At 39.4% G+C, this 22,177-nt stretch overlaps 1 protein-coding gene across 8 annotated transcripts in view; it reads right to left on the minus strand.

Moving 5' to 3' along the window:
• Window positions 1–22,177, minus strand: part of IL1RAPL2 (interleukin 1 receptor accessory protein like 2) — a 393,260-nt gene that overhangs the window by 187,305 nt on the left and 183,778 nt on the right. For 7 of the 8 annotated variants that reach the window (XM_048318818.1, XM_048318816.1, XM_048318811.1 and 4 more), the window contains one exon: window positions 7,392–7,665. The exons of the other annotated variant lie outside the window; for it this stretch is intronic. In XM_048318818.1, coding sequence (XP_048174775.1) covers window positions 7,392–7,665 — 274 coding nt within the window. The remainder of the gene's footprint in view (window positions 1–7,391; window positions 7,666–22,177) is intronic. 8 annotated transcript variants of the gene reach the window in all.

The raw sequence follows: 22,177 nt of genomic DNA on the forward strand, positions 1-22,177 counted from the left end.
GGTCTCTGTCAGCTTCAGACACCCTGTTCCAGCAGAAGAAAACCTGTAATTGGCTGGGTTTCCTCTGAGGGAAAATTCCTTCCTTGTCCTTAAAAATGAGAAGGCAGCAAGTTGCTTTAAAGTTAGCTACTACAAGTGACTAAGCCCTTTTCATTTATTTCCTAATACTTTTCTATTAGAACTTGGATATTAATGTTAAATCACATAGTCTTACTGAAAAGCCCCATTACAAACAACATGCTCTCAGGTCAGTATTAAGAAATCCCCTTCCAATAATTTTGCATTTGTGAGAGCACTGTTTCTGTTTCTGAGAGCACTGAACACTTTCTCCTTTATTTCTTCCAAAACACACACCATGTGGACTAGTGTATCTACTCCTCTATGCTTTTTTTTATTAGACACCTAGCACAGAAAACAAAAATTGCATTCAAGACACCCATCAGACTTGTCTGTGTTGCTAAACCTCAGTGATTTTGTTGCCTGTGGGAATAAAACCTGTGGAGCACATCCTTAGTTTGGCACATAAGTCCTATTTTGCAGATGCAATGTTGAAAGGCAGGTCCTGCTCTGCTTGTACACAGGCAATTGAGCAGGAAAACCAGTGGATCAGTTATTGTCTCACAGGGTATACAAGGAATGAAAGAATGATGAAGTCAATGTCCTTGCAATGTGAACTGTTTGAGTCCTGCAGCCAAGTCCTCCTGGCTGTGCCTTCCCTTCAGTGGTGGCCAGAAAAGAAGAAATTGTCCTCCTTCACTTACCAAATATCAGTTTAACCTCCTACGGGTCTGTCATCTTGTACTTTGGGCATGATGGATTTCCTCAGGAAACCTTCCCTTTGTCTGTCCACTCACAGGACACAGACAACATTTTCTACTGACGTGTTGTAGTTACAGATGGCTCGATGGGGATTCCAACAGGAATGATACCTGGGTAAGCATGTTCTCACTGTTATTTGGAGAACAGAAGGGAAATGAAAACTCCCTGACATGTTGGAGAGGAGATGGCTGAGGAGGGCTGAAACATTTCAGCAGGCAAAGGCAAAGTCTGACTGTATGAGGACGTAGTCCCTCCACTCTGCTTCCTTTCTCTCCTCTAGGCAAGGTTTGAAGCCCACCAGGGAAGGCACTTCAGGAGCAACCAGTCACAGTGAGCTGAAACATTACTGAGGCACTGCAGCACACGGAGCTTTGTTATGACAACCTGTAGAGGCTACAAAGTAAGGTCAGTGATTTTAAAAGTAGCTAAATCTGGGATTTCACTCTTAGGAAAACTGAAGGATACACAATATTCTCATTCTTGTCCATGCTACTGCAACAGGGAAGCCACTGGATGCTCTCCAACCACAAACATGGATATTTCTGCTTGAAGCCTTGACTGTTTGTGCAGCTTCTCATCAACTGTAAACATTATTTTTCAGAGTAATAGAGGATGACTAATTTCTCTTTTAAAGCTTTAGAGGAGGAGGGTGAGTGAGAAGAAATATACATATCACCAGGGAAGAGAAACAAATCTTTGTTTTTCTGCAAAGAATAGACTGAACTGATTTCTCTCAATAAAGACAATCTTATCAAAATGATTTGCAGGAGCACCATCAGTTTCTACACAATTTTAGATACAAATGTAGAAGCATTCTGATTCCACTTTCCCCTGCATTTTGATAATGCCAAAACATTATATCTCAGTGATAAAACCTCAAGAAAAATTATTTTATCATGAATCATACTGACTTTATAATGTATCTGCTCTAGCACTGAATTCAAGTATTGAATACTATATCTCACAGGGATTTTGTTTATACAGAATCAGTCAATTTTATTGTGGGAAATGTCACACACTTTTAATGTGTGGCATTTAATGTTAGTATCATACAGAGCCTGGAAAGCCTGTGCCATGCTGAATCCACTTGCTCCAAATGTGAGATGTTGCTGCTTCTACAGTCATGCCTGGGACTGTACAGGAAAGCTGATCACATACCAGTGTGCAAGTCTGAGAGGTAACTGAGATAGGTAATCCATCAGCTAGTTAGATGTGCTCATCTTGGATATCCAATAATTAAAGACACTAGTCCACAAGAAAGTATCATCTTTAGATCTTTCCAGAGTAAGTCTATTGTGGATACAATATTGCTGCTAGCAAGAATTTTCTTGCTTCTTTCTAAGCCCATGGGATATTTTTCTCTCTCATGAAGAGATTAGCAGAAGTTCTATAAACTATGAACACCTGTGACCTTGCAAAGCTTTGTTTATGGTACAGTAGAAAAATATTTTGACAATGGATGTTTTAGGATTTTAGCCAATCACCCCAAGGTGTGGCAGATCCTTTGTCCAATTAGACTATGAAGAAAAAGTCTATAAAAGAGCTGTAAAATAATTAAATAAATCAATCTTGCTGCACAATTCCTGCATGTTGGATCTTCTCTCCTACGGCTGCGGGATACAGTAATAGTCTATGGGGAAATAAAGCACTCGCCAGTAATGGATATGTAAGATGGTATTCTATGGCTAAACTGGAATTACAACACTGCATCCACTGGGGTTTGAGATACAAAATCACCTTTGTCACGAGCAGTTGAATGCTGAGCAAAGCCAATGCACGTGAAACATTCTGTATTGCTATCAACAAAATGAAAAACTGCTTTAAAACACATATTTTAAGAGATGGCTGCAGAGAAAGTGACCGTACCCCCATGTATTTGCACATTATGATTTAGTCCAACATTTCTGTTTGGATCTGAAAACACCTCTTTTTTCATGCTGCTCAGAAGCCAGACTTTCAGCATTCAGAGAAGGGATGAAGTTTTTTCTGAGCTGATGGTGCATTCTGCAGTCCAGGTAGGCACTTGAAACAAGCCCCTGAGCCCTGCCTAACACCCTCTGAAGTGAGAGCACAGAGGTTGTGCCGCAGACTTTACTGTCAGCCCCTCCAGGCTGTCTAAATCTGATTTTGATTTGCTGGTCATGTGCTCCACAGACATTTTAAGCCAGAAGGCTTAAAATCTACTATTGCTGTATTTATTACTGCTCAGAAAGTGGTATCTCAATAGTTAACCAATGGCTCAGCAAAGGCTCAATTCCTCTGTGCATGTCCATAGCAACATTGCTCTCCATTAAGAATTGTGTTCACAGGGATACAGCAACGGATGAAGAATACACAGATTTCCTAACTTGATTTGTTAGCAGTTGTCTGGCATCAAATGCTGGTATTAGAGACCTGCAAGCTTATTCCCCCACAGCATTCAAGGCCCTCACTCCCTTGTTATTCTGCATCCTGTACAAAAATCAAGACTTAGCTTCATTAGCCAGTTTGGTGACCACAAATTTTCTCCTGCTTCCCTGCACCCTCTTGAGGCTCAGATTTTCTACCCTCCTGAATCATATTATGGGAATCAAGTTATTTTATTTCACTAACAATTAATTAACAGCAAATAGGTACTTATGTTTTTACTCCTACTGGTTTCATTCTTTAAATGCTCACTACAGGTTTTTTTGGAGCTGAGCCTAGTTAGAAGAAGATTTCCATGAGCAATCCCTACGCGAGGGCAAATTTATGCTAAGTTCTGCTGAGATTTCTTCCCCAGCTCATCTTCTCTTCTTTCACCAGGTGAAGATGATCTAAGTTGGCCCAGTTCTCATTCTGCCTTTAAAAAACAGGCTTTTAACATAGAAAAGCAGATGTATCTGTTCAGACAGCAAAAGCAGATCATGATCAGGCAAGACTGCCCTACATACTCAGAACTTTAGGGCCACCTTATGCATTTAGGTTGAGTGTAATTCCCATGTTTGGTTTTGATGAGCTCATCTCTGAATCCTTCAGTGAAGAAGCTGCAATCCAGAGTGCTGATGTGAAAATCCCAGACCACCAAACCTCCATAAAAAAAATGCCAACAGCTTTATCTGAAAGTAGCATTGCTGGGTGCTGAAAGATTAATGGCATATCCAGGGTATGTACCTCCAGAACACAGCATTTCCACACTGGGCAGTAAAGTCATGATACAAACCTTGCAGCATTTACCTGGGAACTGCAATGAAATACACAGCTATCCATTACTTAGAATCCCTTTTGGATTAAGCAGCAATATCCCTGATTTGACACAGAAAAGGCATCCAAGAACAAAGAAGACCCATGGAATTCACATGGCTTACCTAACATAGCTCAACTCTGCACTCTTTTAAAAATCCTTGCAGAATCAAGACCTTTTAATATGCTTAGCACTAGAGAAAAATATCACGCTTCAGTTTGCATCTGAGTGTGAGCTCAATGCCAAAATGTATTTTGAGAAGGGAGAAATAGGTTTTAATGCAACAATAATCCTCCTATTACACACACCCCCACACCTGTCTATGGAATAATGTTTAATTGGTTAATAAAGGAGAGGTAACATTTAAATTATAATATCAAATCTCTTCAGTCTGGAGAAGCAACCTCATTTATAAGGGTTGATCTAATACTCCTTAATTTTATTTAGTATTACAGGTTCTTTTACAAAACAGACATTATGATTATTGAAACGGCAATTCTGTATAAGAAATAATTCACTGACACATTTAATTTTTACCCATTCCAAATCACTGTCATAGTAGCCTATCCTTCACCTGCTCATATCCACCCTTCTCAAGTGGCTTCTGAAAGATTCCTTCACACTGCCTCACTGATAGTCATGCCTTGATCCTACAAGCACGCGTGAGCAACTAGAAAATGCAGCTTCTTGAAAAACAGGTTGGTTTTTTGTTTTTTTTTTTTTTTAGAATTGAGAAGAAACACTTCAACAAATAAGAAATTCAGTGAAAAGTACAGTTGACATTTTCCCCATACAGTTTTCTTATCTGTCATCTTGTGTTGACTGGGAAAAAAGTAACAAATTGGGGGAGAGTAAATTAACAAAGCTCTCACTATTGACTTCCCAGATCAAGAGTGTGTCCTTCCTTTCAACCCATGAACTTCTGGGACCAGGACCTCTCATCCCACTTGGCCTTAGCACCACATCTAAGCATCTCACCCCCTTGCGCCTATTTGCAAAGACAAGCATAAATAACAGACAGAACAGTTCTAAGGCAAGAGACTTGAAGTGGTGGAACTCAGCACAGCCTGGCCAGTGGGACATGCAAATGTGGGATTTCATGCTTTGGACAGCACAGCGAGTTGCACCAGGGCTTCACACACCCCTGATGAGTGGCTAGGAAGACATCAACTTAGAATTGAATTGCTTCTGATTTTCTTTTAAAGAATCTAAATGAAAACTTCTTGTTGAGAAAAAGTTTTAAATTTATCTTGAATCAAAAGCATTTTCCTCCCCAATTTTTTTCTTTCAGCTACCAAACCAAACGACTCAGCTATGCATGCAACCCTAAACCCTGTGTTGCACACTGATGGAGACAGTCACATTTTCATTTCCATTGCATCAAGTTCTATCTGCCAGTCTCTGCTAATTCAGTCTACAAAAGATAGCATTTGTAACAGAGATTGTTAATGCTTCTAGAAAATAAAATCATATTCTAAAATGACTGCTCTCATTTGTGACCTCTTAATTCTCATAAAGCAGGTGATCCTGGTTAATGACTAAAATGCAAACACCTGCTTATCCCTCTCAAAAAAAAAAATAGATTAATAAAGCTGAAATTACACAGTTAATGGTGTGGATAGTCTCCCACAGAAGTGTGATCACATTTCAGAACATTATGTTTTACATAGCTCAATTTTAATGAAATTAAAATCAGTTACTATTGCTACATCCTCAGCTATTTTAAGACTTCTATGGTTTCATAAACAATAACAGCAAGCATTCATTACCATGCTTTTGGAAGAAAAAATTAATTCAGCAAAGGAAGAAATATAGTCTTTTATCTGTAACCACTACACATATTATTCTGCACTCTGGCATAAATCTGAAAAAGGCAAAAATACCTGTAACTATACAAGAAAGTTCTAGTCAAAGCAAGAAAACTGCATAACTGACAAGGAAGATCTTGTTGCTGTGTAATGCCTTCCAAGAAGCATGTCATATAGTTTTTAGCTGAAAATGAGAAGAAGCCATGAATTATTCAAGAACTTGCCCATTTGTTACCAAAACTACTTTGTCATGTAAATGAGCAGAGTTTTGAAATTTCCCAGAAAAAAAGTATGTTCCAGAATTTGATCTAAGATCAATTCTTTATTTTTCACAAGGGATTTGCATTAAAATGTTTCAGAGTATTAAACTAGTAACTTGATTATCACAACAGTGACTTCTTATGAATAAAGCACGGCTCCCTTGAAACATATAAATCACCATCTTCCCATAACATTTTGGAATCAGGAAGTTCACATCACACCCAACCTCTGACAGAGCAGCTGATAAAAGAAAAACTCAAAAGGCCTCAGCACAATCCAACTGCTGAGTTTGGCAGATACATCCAATATTTAAACAGGACATTGGCCCAGTACAAACCACCACACTCCAGGGCACAATCCTTGATTTCAGTAGCATTCTTCAGGATCAAAATAGTCTGAGGCAGCTGAGGCAGCACGACTCAGCAGAGATGGACAGAGAGCAAATTCTGGGTTCTGAACAGTGCTGTTATTTGCTGCAATACTTGTTATTTAATTCATCAAACGTCTAATTTTAGTACGGAATAGCCGACAAGGATGAAACAAACTTATTATCTGAAACTAGATAGTCTAAAACCAAATCGTCCAAAGTATCTGTAAACTCCTTTTAATTCAAAACTGATCATTTAAGGAATATTTATTCATTCATTCTTCAAAAGTCCTCCTTTTTTTATCTTCTCATTTTAGGCATAGAGATGACATCAACATCTACATGATGGAAATCACGAGCTCCAGCACATGTTTAATTTAAGGCTCATCCAACAGCTCCAAGATACTTCTGAGAAATGCATTTTGGTGCCTTACCAAACAAGGTCTGCTTAAATTTATGCTAAATCATAATTGTATATTAAAATAAACATTTCTTCAAAACCAGACAGAACTGTAACTCCCCATGGCCTGATCCCATCAGAATAATTCAAACTATAACTCTTTAATAACTCTGAGAATTTGAAACAGAACAGTACTTAAACAAAATACTTCATGATTTAAGAAGTATCAAGTTCTGAAGGTTTACAGCAAATCGAGTATTTGCAAATGTTGTATTTAAAAAAGAAGCAATTAAGAGAAAGCACATTAATTATAGCTACTGGATGAGGTAACTATAATTACTAGGGAAACTAATTTTGAGACAAAACATTATGTGAAATATATAATTATGAGAATAAAAAATTGAATATGTATTAACTGGATGAATATCTCAATTCTAATAGCTAAAATGATTTTTTTTAACCAATATCTAATACTCCATACATTATTAACCAATAATCCCCACATTCTTATTTAGACTTTAACACAATACTCACCTTAGAACACACGTGTAGAAACCACTGTCTTGCAACTCAACCGAGTGAAACCATATGGAATCTTCATCCTTGCTCATCCTAACTTCGGAAAATATAATGGGTTCTTCTAAATCTCCTTTGTTTTTGTACCACATAAGCCTAAGACCTGTGCTTTGGGCCATGCTATAATTAGTTCTGATATAGCTGTAGAAAAGGGCACATTTCACTCGGACTGGTTCACCTGCCAAAGCCATGTATGTCTTGAGATCCACTGACCAGTCAATGCAACCATCAACTGAAAGCAAAACAATAATAAAGAAATATTAGACACAGAAACATTTTTCAGTATAGTAGAAGGCAGCTTGGGAAATGCAATACAATACATTAAAAGAAATGGCTTTTGTCATGTGCTGAATTGTTTTAGGGTATATGAAAAACCTAAAGCGGTTACTGGCAAGTAAGTGGTTTCATACACCTCTTTTAATTACATGAAACTGTGAATGTGCAGGCGAGCACACTGAGCTTGCTCAATTCCACTTCTTTAGAATATCATTACTTTCATCCCCAAAACACGAATTCTTTATTAAATAAACCAAATGTTTTGCATCTTAACTACTTGCCTCTGTAAACCAGTTTTGAATTCTCCAGTTCCTTGTTGGAGGAAAATGTACATTGGCATCTGATACCAATCTTATCCCTTAAAGCTTTTCCATCCACCTCTGTTAATTATGTTATGCAAAAAAATCCCCAAATGACAGATGTCACATTTATAATTTTCTTTTCAAGGCAGTTCCACATAGTTGGGTTTTTTCTCTACAGGCTACTCAGACTGTAGAGATCTGTATTATATACAACAGGATACAATTGCAACATGCTGCCAATGCAATCAAACTTAATACAGGAGTCATACAAATAAGAAAGGACATATTTTGATGTTCTGTTCAGCAAAACCTTTTGAAACAGTTTTCCTGATACTTCACTTTAAAATTAACATACATCAGACAGTTTAATAAAAGATTACTTCTCCCTACAATTTTTTCTCCCATTGCTATTATCTTAGTTACAATACAGTCCTAGCACATGCACACATATCAACATATCACTTATCAGAGACCTTTTAATTCAATCTTTTTCATTGCTGGAAAAATTATAAGCTTGAAAATCAGCCAAGAATAAAACCAAAGAAAAAGATTTCAAAGGCACATCATCAAAAGGCAAACACAGTACCTAAAGTTAATAGAATTGATTAAATATGGAGCTTTTAGAATTTATTGATCATATTAAGCTACAAGTAAATGAAACCTCTTTACCCTTAATGCAGCACCTCAAATTCAACCAGGTAACTCTCAAGTTGCCTCTTCTGCATTTACAGTATCAATTCTCAAACTATAAATGTTGGATATCCTCAGACACTCTTCATTTAATACACATCATCAATTGCACTCTGTCATCAAGTGATTTTTTAATTTACTTCCTAAACAAAGGTAGTGAGCACAAATTTCTGTACATGGAATATCAGGTCTGGTCCTACTTTTAGTGACTTTTACAACCTTTAAATTATGTCTACCAAGTTTTCAGGTTACTCTTTAATCATTCAAAAGTAACCGTAATAAATGGAAGGTTTTAATTTTCCCATCACAGTAAATCAGCTTTAATTGTACTGTGATCATGTGAGCCATGCACCTGAACCACATGTTAAACTTGTTGACACTGTCCACTTTCATACTTTTTTTGGACATAAACTTCCATGTAGCATCTTGCTGCAAAACAAACTTGTGAAAAGAAAAGCTCAGGAGGGACGGGAAGCCCGTTACTCAAAACATTACTCATGACGGTTTTGACAGGTGAAGGGAGATCATGCAACACCTTTACCCCCAGGGTGTTTCCTGTTCCTGCCCTCCACCCCACAGGCAGGTGCAAAAGCAGCAGCTGGTTGTGCCAGCTGACTTCTTCTTTCTTCATAAAAAAAGCCCCCCAAACCCTTCACCTGAAGTTATGTACACACTGTTCCAGTTAACTTCAGTTTTCATTTTCATTCTCATTTTGCTGAAAACATCCTGCTGATTTAAATTAAAATTCATTGCTTTTAACGGCTGCTGTTAATGACATCAACTGAAAGGCCAGCAGCAATTTACTGATGTTCCTTTTCCTTGCTGCTTCCTCTGTGTCCTTCCTCTAACACTTAGTGCCACACACAATAGGACAAGCTTGGATAATCATTATTTGAAAATCCTGTACTGAAGCATTTGTTCTCAGTGAATCTCCTCCAGGTTTATAACATCCTTCACTGTGACCAAAGCTCCACATTGTAACTTGAACATGCCCTTGCCGGGACCCCAAGAAACACCTAATTGACCTCTTTCTCTGTGTTGCTGCTGCACAGATATGGGCAACCAGCAGCAGAGCTGGAGAAAGAACCTGGTTCTTCCAGTCCTACACCACCACCCAATCCACTTTTACATTAAATGCCTGGTTCTGACACCATGAATTATTTTATATAGATGACAGGGCTTTTACACTTAGCAGGTATTATTGTACTCCATACAGCGCTTCCTCAGAAAAGCTCTGTGCTTTTTTTAAGTCCTGCTCTTTAGGCTGGTGTGATTTACAATTAAAGAACAGTGAGGAGCTCACAGCTGCCTTCTCTCAGCAAGGGATGTGCAAGGCAATGCTGAGGTCTCCAGATGCCTCATCCCTTATTCTCCAGGACACATAGGTATTTTCAAAGGCACCCTCTCTCCTGTGCTTTAGCAAAGTCACAGAAGCCTAAGTTGAACTGAACACGAGTGTCCAGAACTGGAATTTAGATACAGACTAGTTCAGCCAATCTAATTAATTCAGCCAATCTAATTAATTCTGTCACTCTTGTGTCAATCGAATCCTGTCACATCGTCTAAAGCTTTCAAACCTGTGCTGGTTTGGCAAAGTTAAACCACACCAATGAATAACTAACAATGAGACATACATGGAAAGCTCGTGGATCAAGGAGAGCAGTGCCAGGTTTTCATTTATTCCACAGAGCAGAGTCACAATTAGTAGGAGTTCTGTAGTTAGGTACTGACCCAATATGGAAATCCAAATCTGGAAGCTGAAAATACCATGCCTCCAATGAAATTTTTCCCATATCAAACAACTTGTCAAAGCACAGCTCAAACACTAAGCAACCCTCAGTGTCATTCAATCTGCCTCATCTTCTACTTTCATTTGAAAATTTCTTTTCCCTTCTCATATGCACTTCTATTCTAATTCCAGAAATTGAGCTGTTGAAGTATAGGAAGCACAGTGGAATAGATGAAAGGCATTTGAAAGGTAATTTACAACCAGATCACCAGAATGGCTAAAAACCCTCTCCAGCTGCTCCAGAGGACAATACGGCGGTGGGTCCAGTGCTCTGTTGGCCATTGCCAGCACTCCAGTGGAGGCACCGGACATGGTGACCTGAGCCCAGCATAGCACCTGCATCCCAAAGAAGAAAAGAAAGAAAAGGAAATTTACACTAGAGACTTTTTCCGCCTACTAACAGTATCAGAATGCAAGAATTTGAGCAGCCCACAGGAGGCTGACCCCAATAGGGAGTGGGCCAGAGGGGGAAGGTGCAGGCAGGCTGCTGCCCATGGCCCTGCCTACCCCAGCTACTCCCCTGTGACAAGTCTCCCTGCAGCAGGCCAGGAGGGTAAAATTAAAGAGACAAGAGCACACAGGGAACGAAGCAACCAGTCATTATAGGGCTGGTGAAATCTGTGGAGAGGAGAAGTCTCACAGAGCGCCTTGACTAAATCTTAATTATTGAAGAAAGACAGGAGATGACTTTTTCCCCTTGCTCTTTTTTTCTTGTTCAATACACAGCCAAGAATGTTTCCTCTTCTGAAGCTGTAGAGGCTAAAATCTAGGTCAGGCTCCCTGTACTCATATGGAAGCTGGAATTTTTCCTCTTGCCGTGCTGTCAGTCACTGGAGCATGAGCATTGTTAGATTCGTTTGGAGTATTCTCCAAGCTGTCATTACAAATGACTGGAGCTGCTTAGGTGGAGTTCAGCACTCCATTATCCAGAACAAAGTTTGCTGTCATTTTTGTTGGGCTGGCTCTCAATATGTAATATAATTAGGTTGGTGAGAAAAAGAATAGCATTAGAAAGGCATTTATTATATAATAAATGTATATATACCATTTCTCTGCTACCCTATAATCACCTGGTAAGTGCCTGACTGAAAGCTCATTCAAATTAAATCCTGTCTATTGTGGATGTACTTTACACACTTCTAATACAGATTTTCTTTTTCATATGTAATTTGGAACATTAAGAGAATATGGAAAACACTGTCCCATTTTAATCCCAGGTTCCCAAGGAAAAGTGGTTTGCCCATCTATCTGTCAATCTTCCCCATCCTCTTAGCATAACTTCTACCCCAGCTGACTAAATTCAATCCTATTGCACAGAACGTGAAAGTGCTCAGGAGAGCTCTCTCCCTCATAAGTGCAAGAGAGCGTCCTATTGCGTCCCCCATGGGCTGGGAAAGACAGCAGCAGTGAACCACAGTACAGCCCCACTGGGCCCATCCCAGTTACCTATCCAGGCTACTGCAACCTGAGCACAGAGTGAATTGAAAATAAAGGTTACAAAACTAATAAGGAAATTATGGATTAAGTTGGCTGACAACAAGTTACTGTACTTTAATGTTAGCAATCACCCAAAGCATGTACTGCATCTTCTTCCTCAACATTTCCTGGCATTTTTCCATTACTCTTATTTTAAATAAATCTAGTTGTCTAGAGAGTCTAGATGCATTTTAACATGAACCATAATAATTTATGAGCAATTATAGAGGAGCATGTACATCGTCTATGAGTAATTTGTCTTTCTGATTGCTGTCACATGAATAATTTTTTGTATTGCGCATCTGCCTGTTATAATTTTTATAGGGATCTGTCACCTACAGCAATTTATATCATGGCATTGTTAAACATGCTTGCCTACCTTGTTACCTGAAAATCTCAATTTAAATTGAAATAATCTACAAATAAATAATTTAAAAAAAAATACACTAGCTAATGCATTACATTTATTGCTCTGCAAAGTAGGCAATGCTTGTGACTGTAGGTACAGCCAGAAATAAAACCACCATTCCTCTAATACAAGAGTTATATTGTTATATATATATCTTAGCTGTAGAACAGCAGAGTCCAGAAACTGATATCCATCATGCTCAGGGTTTGCAGACACATAGCAATGATAGATGCACTCCATTAAGAATTGCCAACGAGAGATGCAAATTTTTTAGAGTCTTAAAGGGGAGAAATCAGTTACAGCCTATGAATTTTTGGCAACTTGGTATTTTCAGACCTTGATTCTGCAGAAAAGGGAACACACCCCGCATTTGAGCACACACAGTAAAACCTTTAGCAGCTTTGGCTGGACATGATCTCAAGGGTCAGGGTCGCCATATGTAATTGGTTTCACATCTCTGGATTTTTGGCTGCACTGTGCTAATGCTGCTGCAGTGCTTGCAGACCTCTGCCGGCTTCTCATCACAGCCTGGCACTGCCATTTGAGACCTGAATATCAGCAGAACCCAGTGTGTGTCCCATCTCCTCCCAGAGCCTTTCCCTGCTCCTCACACCATGAACCACTGGGCACCTGAGCTGCCTTAAAAACTGACAGCAACCACCACACCCTTCCGAGTATTCTTTAAATACTCCAATGCTCAGAGACACATTTGCTGGTCAGAGAACACATTGCAAATAACACACTCTCTTGACCACTTTGTGCAGTGTTCAATAGCATGGATGTTACCTTCAAAGCAGGGTGAGATCTCTGCGTGTGGAGTTCCCTCGTCTTAGCTGACTGACCAAACTGGATGGTGAAAGGACACTCTCATAACTGTTAATAAAAACTCACTCTACTGAGAGACATCTGAGCTGATATCTCTGACATGAAGAGCAAGTTACCTGGCTTTACAGGGGAGAAGAAGAAGCCCATGCTGGCAATGTTCTAAGAGGAAGTGGAGGGTAACGTTGCCCAGAAGCAGAGGAGCAATTGCTAAGAGCAGGCAGGAAGGGGAGGAGGGTGAAATTCAGGTAAAGTGTCTGCCATGTCTCTTTTCTGTATTACCCTTCTTTGAATCAAGTAGACGCTAGGTTTTGACTCTATGTCCATGTTTTAAAGTACACTTTAGAAAAAAATCAAATCATTTTCTCCTGAGTGACACAAAATCAAAAAATGTATCTGTTGGAGATAAGATCACTTAGAAAACAACCAATCTTGAGCAAAAACAAGTTTATCATGGTTCAAGATGGGTGAATTTTGCCATGCTTCTCCTACAACCCTGTTAACAACTCTCACTAATTCACTTCTATGACAGTAACACCTTGTTTCAGCAATAACCAAGATTATTTTGCTGTAGAAACACAACATCTAAGAATAGGATCACTCACAGACTTTGCAGTTTTTCTACTCTGATCTCATTTTCTAATTATTATCCAGAAAGAATTAAGACTATTAAAACTCACTGGTGAACAGGTTTGGGATTTTCAAGGCACGTAAAAGTGCAAATATTCCAAAATTCCTAAGTCAAGTAATGATGCGTGCAAAAAATCTTCATTAAATTTAGCAACATGCAAATGTTTCTCCAAATCTGGGCCAAAAATAACGAAAAGTGCATTTAAATGTCCTTATACGCTACCTATTTTTTTTTTCCAAATTTTGATCAAAGCTTTGAATTTCTGTAGGAAGGACTAAAAGGTTTTTAAGACTCGTGTATGCTTCATTTTTTTGACCAGCTTTTCTTATAATCCACAGCTAAACAACCCAACTCAAATGTCAAATATTCCAGCCGAACACTCATCATTTCCTTTGAGGTCAAACTCACTGTAAATATATACAGCCAGAGGTTCAAATCACCACAGATTGCTCTGCCCTGAATTATGTATGCATATGGAGCCAGGAGCATTTTAGCCTTGTATTGAAAATGCAAAAGAAAGAACATACTGGTAGATCACCAAAAATCTCTAGGGGGAGAAAAAACCCTGAACAAAATCTCAGCTTCCAGGAGTGACAGCATATTAATGAGGTCGAGGCTTAGAAATTATACTTGAAGAATGAAAATGCTGTGGCAACATCAGTAGAAGTGACTGGACAGGGGCATTTCATCCCGTAGCACTTGTCAGAGCCAGCTTTTCAGGTGGCACCTTATCACAGGGGTTTTTTGGAATGCTTCCTGATGGAGAGAAGAGCAAATCACAGCTGTCAGGTTAAGATTTTGCTGGAGAGAGGGAGGTCTGAGACACATTCTGTGAGGGAAAGAAAATCCCTGTTCTCGTCTTATTCTTTGCTACCTCTTCCAAGTCAGATGTTCCCAGAGACAGATGGAACCTGAAGTGCCCTTCCAAAGCTGTGCTCTTTGTGTTGAGCTGATCGCTCTGCTGAGCACAGAGAAAGAGACGGGGAGGGCACTAGCGTAACTCTTTAAAATACAGCATATTTACCCTAAAAATTAGTATTTGGTGACCTTGATCTCCTAATCACTTCAACATCTGGCAGGTTTTTAAAGAGCCTGTGTTGAAGTAAACAGTAAAGAAATTGGAACTTATAAAAGAGGTTTGGTTTAAAATATTCAGTGTAATGCCTTGATTCTCTGCAGCTGTCACCACATTAGAAAACAATGTAAAAGCCACCTTGAAAATGAACAGCAGTAGAGCCAGGACATGAACAATAAAGAAATCATACTTCATGGGTTTATGCTTTCATGTATTTTGTGAAGTCCCAGACATGGGTTCAAGGCATGTGCCCCAGCCTGTCCTGCCTTCTCAGCCCCACCGCCACTGCCTGGCCCCCACCCTTCCCACTCCAGTTCCCCTCCTGCAATGGGGCAGCAGATTTGGAAGAGCTGTAGGAAAGGTCATTGACAAATCTCCTGCCTCTCCCCAGCCTCCCTCTTTGCTTCAAGGCACTAAAGCCAAGTGGGTGATCTGCAGCGAACGAGGTATCCAAACCACTAAACTTTTCTTCTTTGAGGATCTATAAATTAATATCCATTTCTTCAAAGACAGCCATGAAATAATATGATTAAATTAGCACCAACTAGCAAGGGAACATTATTTTAAGCAAGGAAAGTATGTTGCTCTAGATTGAAGTGGCCAGATCAGATACGGGACATTTACAGCTGCTTCTTGGACTGAAAAAGTAACAAAATTTTCCTGTTTAAATCCTAAATTTTAAGTTCCATAAATGAACAACTCAGACAACCAAAAAGTCAGTGCAAACACAGGTATGAACTCAAAGACTTTAAATAGTGTTCATCCAGCTCCGAAACCCATCTGAAGATGGGTTTTTCTTTTCTCATATTGTCCACAAAATCTAGTAAACAAAAATACTTCCCTTTTCCAAGCTTCAAAACAGGGGAAAAAAGTAATTTTTTTCTAGCATGTCGTACGGTGGATGTTGCCATTTTTTTTAGCTCTTTGGATTTCTGAGGGAATTAATGAATGATGGAAAAACTCAAAGAGAGATTTCCCAGCACTTCTGATACTTCTTTGGTGCACAGAACTATATTCAGACAAAGGAGATAGAAAGAAAGAAGAATCAGTATCTAAGGGAGAACAGTAACTGATACCAATAAAAAGTAAAACAGAATGAAAATATTTCTTTGCATTTATAAATAAAAGTTTTATCCTAACAAGTTTTCAGGTAAGGAGCAACACACTGAAGACACACTTTATACCCGAAGGAATATGCATTTAATATTTTAAGTGCTGTTGACTACACATGAGCTCTTTAAGGACACTCTCTAAGACAATTTCAATATTCTCCAGCCAACCACATTAACCACATAAACTTTCACAAAGCTCTATTTTCATGTCTTTAGCACCGTGCAAACTTTGGCAACAAAGCTGAATTTATCTCAATAATTGATGAGTCTCTTTTCATTAGTTCCTTTGAATAAAGTTACTGAAGGTAAAGTAAATGAAAACTAGCTCCCAGATCAGGCAGTTGCAGTCTCAAGTAATCACACAATTAGAAAACTCTATTATTCACTGCTTGTTATTCCCAGAAGGGAGTTGTAGGAAAGAATTGTGAATAACAAGAATTTAAAATTGAAGAGAATGAACCTCTATTAACTAGGTAGCCCCTGTGGGGTAGGAGAACTGGTGTACATGCACAAGATTATTTTATCTCACATCTGTTTTTCAAGTATGTGGACAGCTTGAATTGGATTACCTGCTCTGAGGGCATAGTACTTTTGAGCTTGAATTAGGTTAGGAAGATGGACTCCGTGTTGAATACACAGGGACAAATTAATTTCTTCCACTGTCTGTAGAGGGGAATCCTTAAGAGACACAGTTCTGCTGTAAGAGCTCCTACCACATCTCACCTGTGTCAGAGGAAGAGTGCTTGACAGGGAAAGAGAGCAAGGAGACTATCAAAAGAGCCCACCACCAGAGGAAAGCAGGACTGAGTTATTCCTGGGGATGATCTCCATGGTGTTTGTGCAAGGTTTAAGCAATCATTTACTGGGACACCTCAGCAGGGACATTTCTGGTAACCCAAATTCCCCATCTACCATGGGCAACTGGTGCCTAACCAATGCTGCTGCCTGTCCCATAGAGCCAACTACGCCATCATCCCGGGCCTTGGAGCGGAGCCAGATTCCAGACTTCCAGGGGTCTCTTCCAACTCACCTGACCCTATGGTTTGTCCTACCACCAACACAGCCCTTCACAGTTCACAGACACATAAAGGGAGCCTTTCTCACAAATATCCAGATCTTGGTGCACACATGCACTACCCAATTCCTTAATCATTTATTTTCTAGCTTACAAATCACAAGATTACCAAATGCTTTAAAAAACTGGTTCCCCATCATAAACACACTGGGTAGAATGAATGTTTTGGGGCTTGGATGACTATAAAGTACTGGATGAACACATAGCAATGTAAAAAAAAAAAAAAGAAGAAGAGAGAATGCCCAATTTTCAATCAGGACATGCATATGAATAGAAGGGAACAAGTCAAGTTCATCTTAATTTACTTGCAACAAATAACTAGCTTTGGTCATTTGCTTTGACTCTACACATCTACCTTTGGATATTTACACATATTTGCCATTTTACAATTGCTGTGCCATTCTTCCTGTTATCTGGCACAGATAATTTCAGCTGCAGTGAGCCAATTACCATTTCCATTTGCATGACAGGAGGACCTCTGTTTGAAAAGGCTGTGACCCACACTCTAACCTAGGTTGTAATTCCTCCTCTTATTTTAATTCATTATCTGCATGTATGCAGCAGAATTTAAATAGGAAATCCTCCTGACTGCAGAACACAATAGATTGCATTTCAGTAAAATGAACATTCACAAATCAAAAGAGTATTTGCTTTTATAGGATAGTCATGAGTAGAAGTCTTAGTGGGTTATTTAATTAAAATACGTCTGTAAGTGATGAATTATGAAATGCTTTCAAAATGAGATATTTTTAAACATTAAACATTGTTCTTAAGACTTGTTTCTATTTAAAATAAACAAACAGGGTTATCCTAATTGCAAGTCATTATAATTACATGTAAAAAAGAAAAATTAAGGACGATAGAAAAATGAGCCATTACAAGAGCTACCTGTGCTACAGATGTGTCTCTCTAGGTAAAGTGGCAATGCAGTGCTGTGCTCTGGAACACAGTGTGGCACATTTGCTTAGGAACACCTTTACATTTACATAGCTATTGTCTAAAAGCTGCCAATTGCAACATCCTGCAGCATTGCATCCACTGGCAGCCCCTCACCTTCAATGAAAACAAGGGTCCTGTTGATGGGACCACATCCACCTCCTTTTCTGAAAAAAAGGCCTTGTGGGGGACTGCCATCACAGCCCCCCATGGCCTGCCAGTTCCCCAAATCCCCACCCACGTCCAGATGAGTTGTGAGCAGTGACTCTGAGCAGGACTGGTCACCAGTACCACAACTACTCTCAGTCCCCTCTCAAGCTCCCATTCCTAAGAATTTGCTTCTCCCTTGCCCCAGAGATCATCCCTTGTTGGGGTAGAGGGGCCCTTTTGTCATCACCGGGACTGCAACTCCCCATATGGTCCCATTCCCAAGGACTTCATCCTGTTTCCAATCATTTTCCAAAGTCTTTACTCAGGAGATTCAGAGCAGAGGCAATACTGACCGAAACCCCACAAACACTGTCCCTGCTTCAAGCTGACACAAAGCAGTGACTATTTTTAAGTGAGAACCATCATAAAGCAGACAGACCCCAAATCAGCCCAGTCTGCAGCCTTCTCCCTCACACTTCCCTGTAACTTCATGAGCCAGAAACAAAACTATCAACAGGAACATTTCATTTATTAGTAAGCAAAAGCAACAAACTGCAAATACTTCATTACTAATACATCATTTGCTCAGAACGGCACAAAACAAACAGGTCTGTGTTTTATTCATGGGCCTCCTCTCATCCTCAATGGCGCCAGCTCGCTGCAAAACATGCACCTGCTGCCTGTTCCACTGAAAAAGGATGGGAAGATGGAGATGTTTGAGCTCCAGGGCTGAGGCTGAGCAAAGGTGGGAGTTGGGGATACGGGAGGGGAGCTGGCCTCAGGCCTTACTTTGGATGTCAACACATCCTCCAGGTGGGACACTGCCCTGCAGTCCCCTCATCCATCAGCATGTTATTAAATCATCACAGCGCAACGGTAAAAGCCACCTCTGAAACTCGTCATAAAAACCTCCACCTGAGCTACTGCTAAACCAGAAAAATTTCATAACTGGAGCAACATGTTTAATTAATGTCTCTCCACTGGTTACCCAATACTCAGTAAGCAATGTGGAGACTGCTCATTTGCTCACTTACTCCCAGTTTCTTATCCTAACCCACATTCCATGATTTCCTGTACCAGCCTTGGGAATTGACTGCCATAACAGCTTGAAGACAACTGTTTTAGTAATATTTTAAAATTATTAATATGGCAAAGCACAGAGGTGACTAAACCTGGATTGGCCACTGGAAGGATCACCCCAAAGAAAACCATTATGTTTTCCACTTAAGAAACCCTGCTTTGAAACATGGAAAATCAGTACTTCAGTTCTTAAACAGAAAAAAATTCACAGTGATTAGGGAAGACAGGACAGAAATGCAAAGCTGGATCCCTTCTTTTTCCATCCATCCATCCATCCATCCATCCATCCATCCATCCATCCATCCATCCTTCTTCATAGAGAGGGGGCTCATTTCCAAGCCTGGTTGAAGCTATCTCAGTAAGTTTGAGGGGCTGCAAATGCTTGGTGCCTGGGGGACTCCCATCCCTGCTCAGGGCAGCCAGGCTGTCCCTGCTCCTTTCAGAGGGCTCCTTCCTCCCACATCAAGGCTGGGGCTCTCCTGCCCGCTGATCCTTCCCTCACTGCTCCTGCTAAACCCAAGTAGAATTCAGCAAATAGTGGGGAAGTTTCCCAGTGAGAAAGCTGGAGAGGGGAGGGAGGATTAATTATGACACACAGTGTTGTGAGTGGATGCATTCCCAATTAAAAATGCTCTATTTAATTCAACCCAATTTTATTATTGTTTTGACGGTATTATTTTTTTCAGCTCACAATGCCAGATTTTTCAGTTGAGATGACAGAACTGTCATCTGTCCAGCTTTACATCTGAAGAAAGAGGAAAATGACTGTTCCCAGCTGGAGAAGAAAAAGCACACAGGAGGCATGTGACTGCAGGGTAGGGATTTTGGGTACAGACAGGGAAGTGAAGTGAGAGGTGTCTGACAGACTAACACGTGTTACTGGGGCACAAAAAAAAAAAAAAAGGCACTTTGAATCTGCTCTTATCAAGGTTAAAGCAGAATTTAATGGCAGAAAATCATTCTTGTTTTCACAAGATACAGGGTCCAGCCTCAGAGGTGTGGACGGCATCCAGCTCCCACGGAGATCAGTGCACCCCACACAACCTCTGTGTCCTGCAGACTGGGGGACAACACGACTGGGAGCACATCCCTACAGCAAACCCTCTTTGTGAGAGGGGAAGAAGAATAAAACAGAGAGGCTCTGTTAGAAGCAGGCATATGAATCAGAAATAGAGATGCAGGCGTCATGCAAACTATGTTAAGGGAACAGCTGATAAAGAGGACTTCTTCAAAGATGAAGACTGTCTGGTGTATTTCTGTTGGAAATAAGACTATCACAAACACAATCATATTTTTTCATGTGTCACTTGTGAAATAAATGATACTTCACTGAGGTTGACAGTGTAAGAAATGCAATTAGAATGATTTGCATATTAAAGACATTATTGTGTCTTCACTGTAAATATTTCCATCATGACAACTTTGAACAGAATCTTTGCAAACAGAAATATAAATATCCTCATGCCAGATTTCACATAATCTGAAATCATGCTGTGTCAAATTGTCAATTTTAAGAATTCTCCTAAGCCATTACAAATCTCATTTTAATCTCTCCAAAGACTCATCTGCTTTTACATAATTGAAAATAACCACTGTTTGTAATGTGTTAATTTTGATGTGTAGTGAATAACATGGTGCCAGAACCCTTCTAGCCATTGTTTTGAAAAACTGTACCAAGCTTTCCCTCTCCAGACTGCCCAGGGCTTCATAAACCTTTACAGTGCAATTTTTTTGTTATTAATATTAAATATTCCAAAGTATGTCATCAAAATCATGAGAGTTGGATTTTTTTCCTCTTTCCTAGGACTGATTAGTGTGTCCTCAGTAAGAAAGATAAGCAAATACAACCTCATTAACGAGCTACGAACTTTAGATAACAAAAAGCACCACTAATAGCCCAATTGCTATTGAACTGCTTCTCCTCTTAGAAGAGACAAATCTACACAGCAGGAATCACGGACCCTGCACTTCTTTGCTTCTATTTGCATATATTTAAAAATAGTCTTGGCACTCCAGAGAGCACGGATAACATGAAGGATGTGAGGGATGACAGCAGTGTTCCACCAGACCCAGACCAACACACATCCAAAAGCAGGCATGGACAAAGGGGACTGGGGTTACAAGAATATGGTACAAGAAAACTGACTTTCAACCTGGTTTTGCAAACTCTACATTAATTAGGAAAGGATTTCTCAAACACCCATGCATCTCCAAACTTTGTGCTGGGAAAACCATTTACTGCTAAATGGAAAGTGTAGGCTGCATGCTAAATATTGTGAAATTTTGGTTCTCTAAATTACTGTTAACTCAACATTATTCCTGTCTACCTTGGGTTTTTAAATGGAATTACATATAGCCTGCAGCTCCAAATCTAAATGAAAAATGTAGCTCCAATTGAACCTTAGGAAAAAAAAGGCAAAAGTTAATGAGATTTAAATTGGTAACAGCCAAAGCTTTCCCTTAAAGAAAACATTATTGATTTTAAAGAGCTACCTAATGAAAAAGAATGGCACTCATTTAAGACTTTGCATGAACTACATTAAGAGTTTCATTTGTAATAATAAATAAGGATGTGCTTTACAGTGCAATTAATCAGCAAAATTTATGTACATATTTTTATGAGTTAACTACACATTCCCTAAGCCCTTAATCACAGTTTTGGGTGAACTGTTCATGGTAGCAAAGAAATTATAATTTCTAAGGCCCAGACTGTGAAGATAATTAAGTACCAGTTCCCTATAAAACACCTATACAGTTTCTGGGCTTATAATCTATTCTTCATTTGAAAAATGGAAATGCATACTGTTTCCCTTTATTCCTTATTAAAAAATGTTTATATTTTCAGTTTAAGTAACTGATTATTGGAAAAATTCTCCTCCTATGAATGCTCTGCAGCTTTATACGCTATGAAAGAAAAAATA

This window comes from Corvus hawaiiensis, chromosome 14, assembly GCF_020740725.1.
Source record: "Corvus hawaiiensis isolate bCorHaw1 chromosome 14, bCorHaw1.pri.cur, whole genome shotgun sequence".
Taxonomy (NCBI): Eukaryota; Metazoa; Chordata; class Aves; order Passeriformes; family Corvidae; genus Corvus; species Corvus hawaiiensis.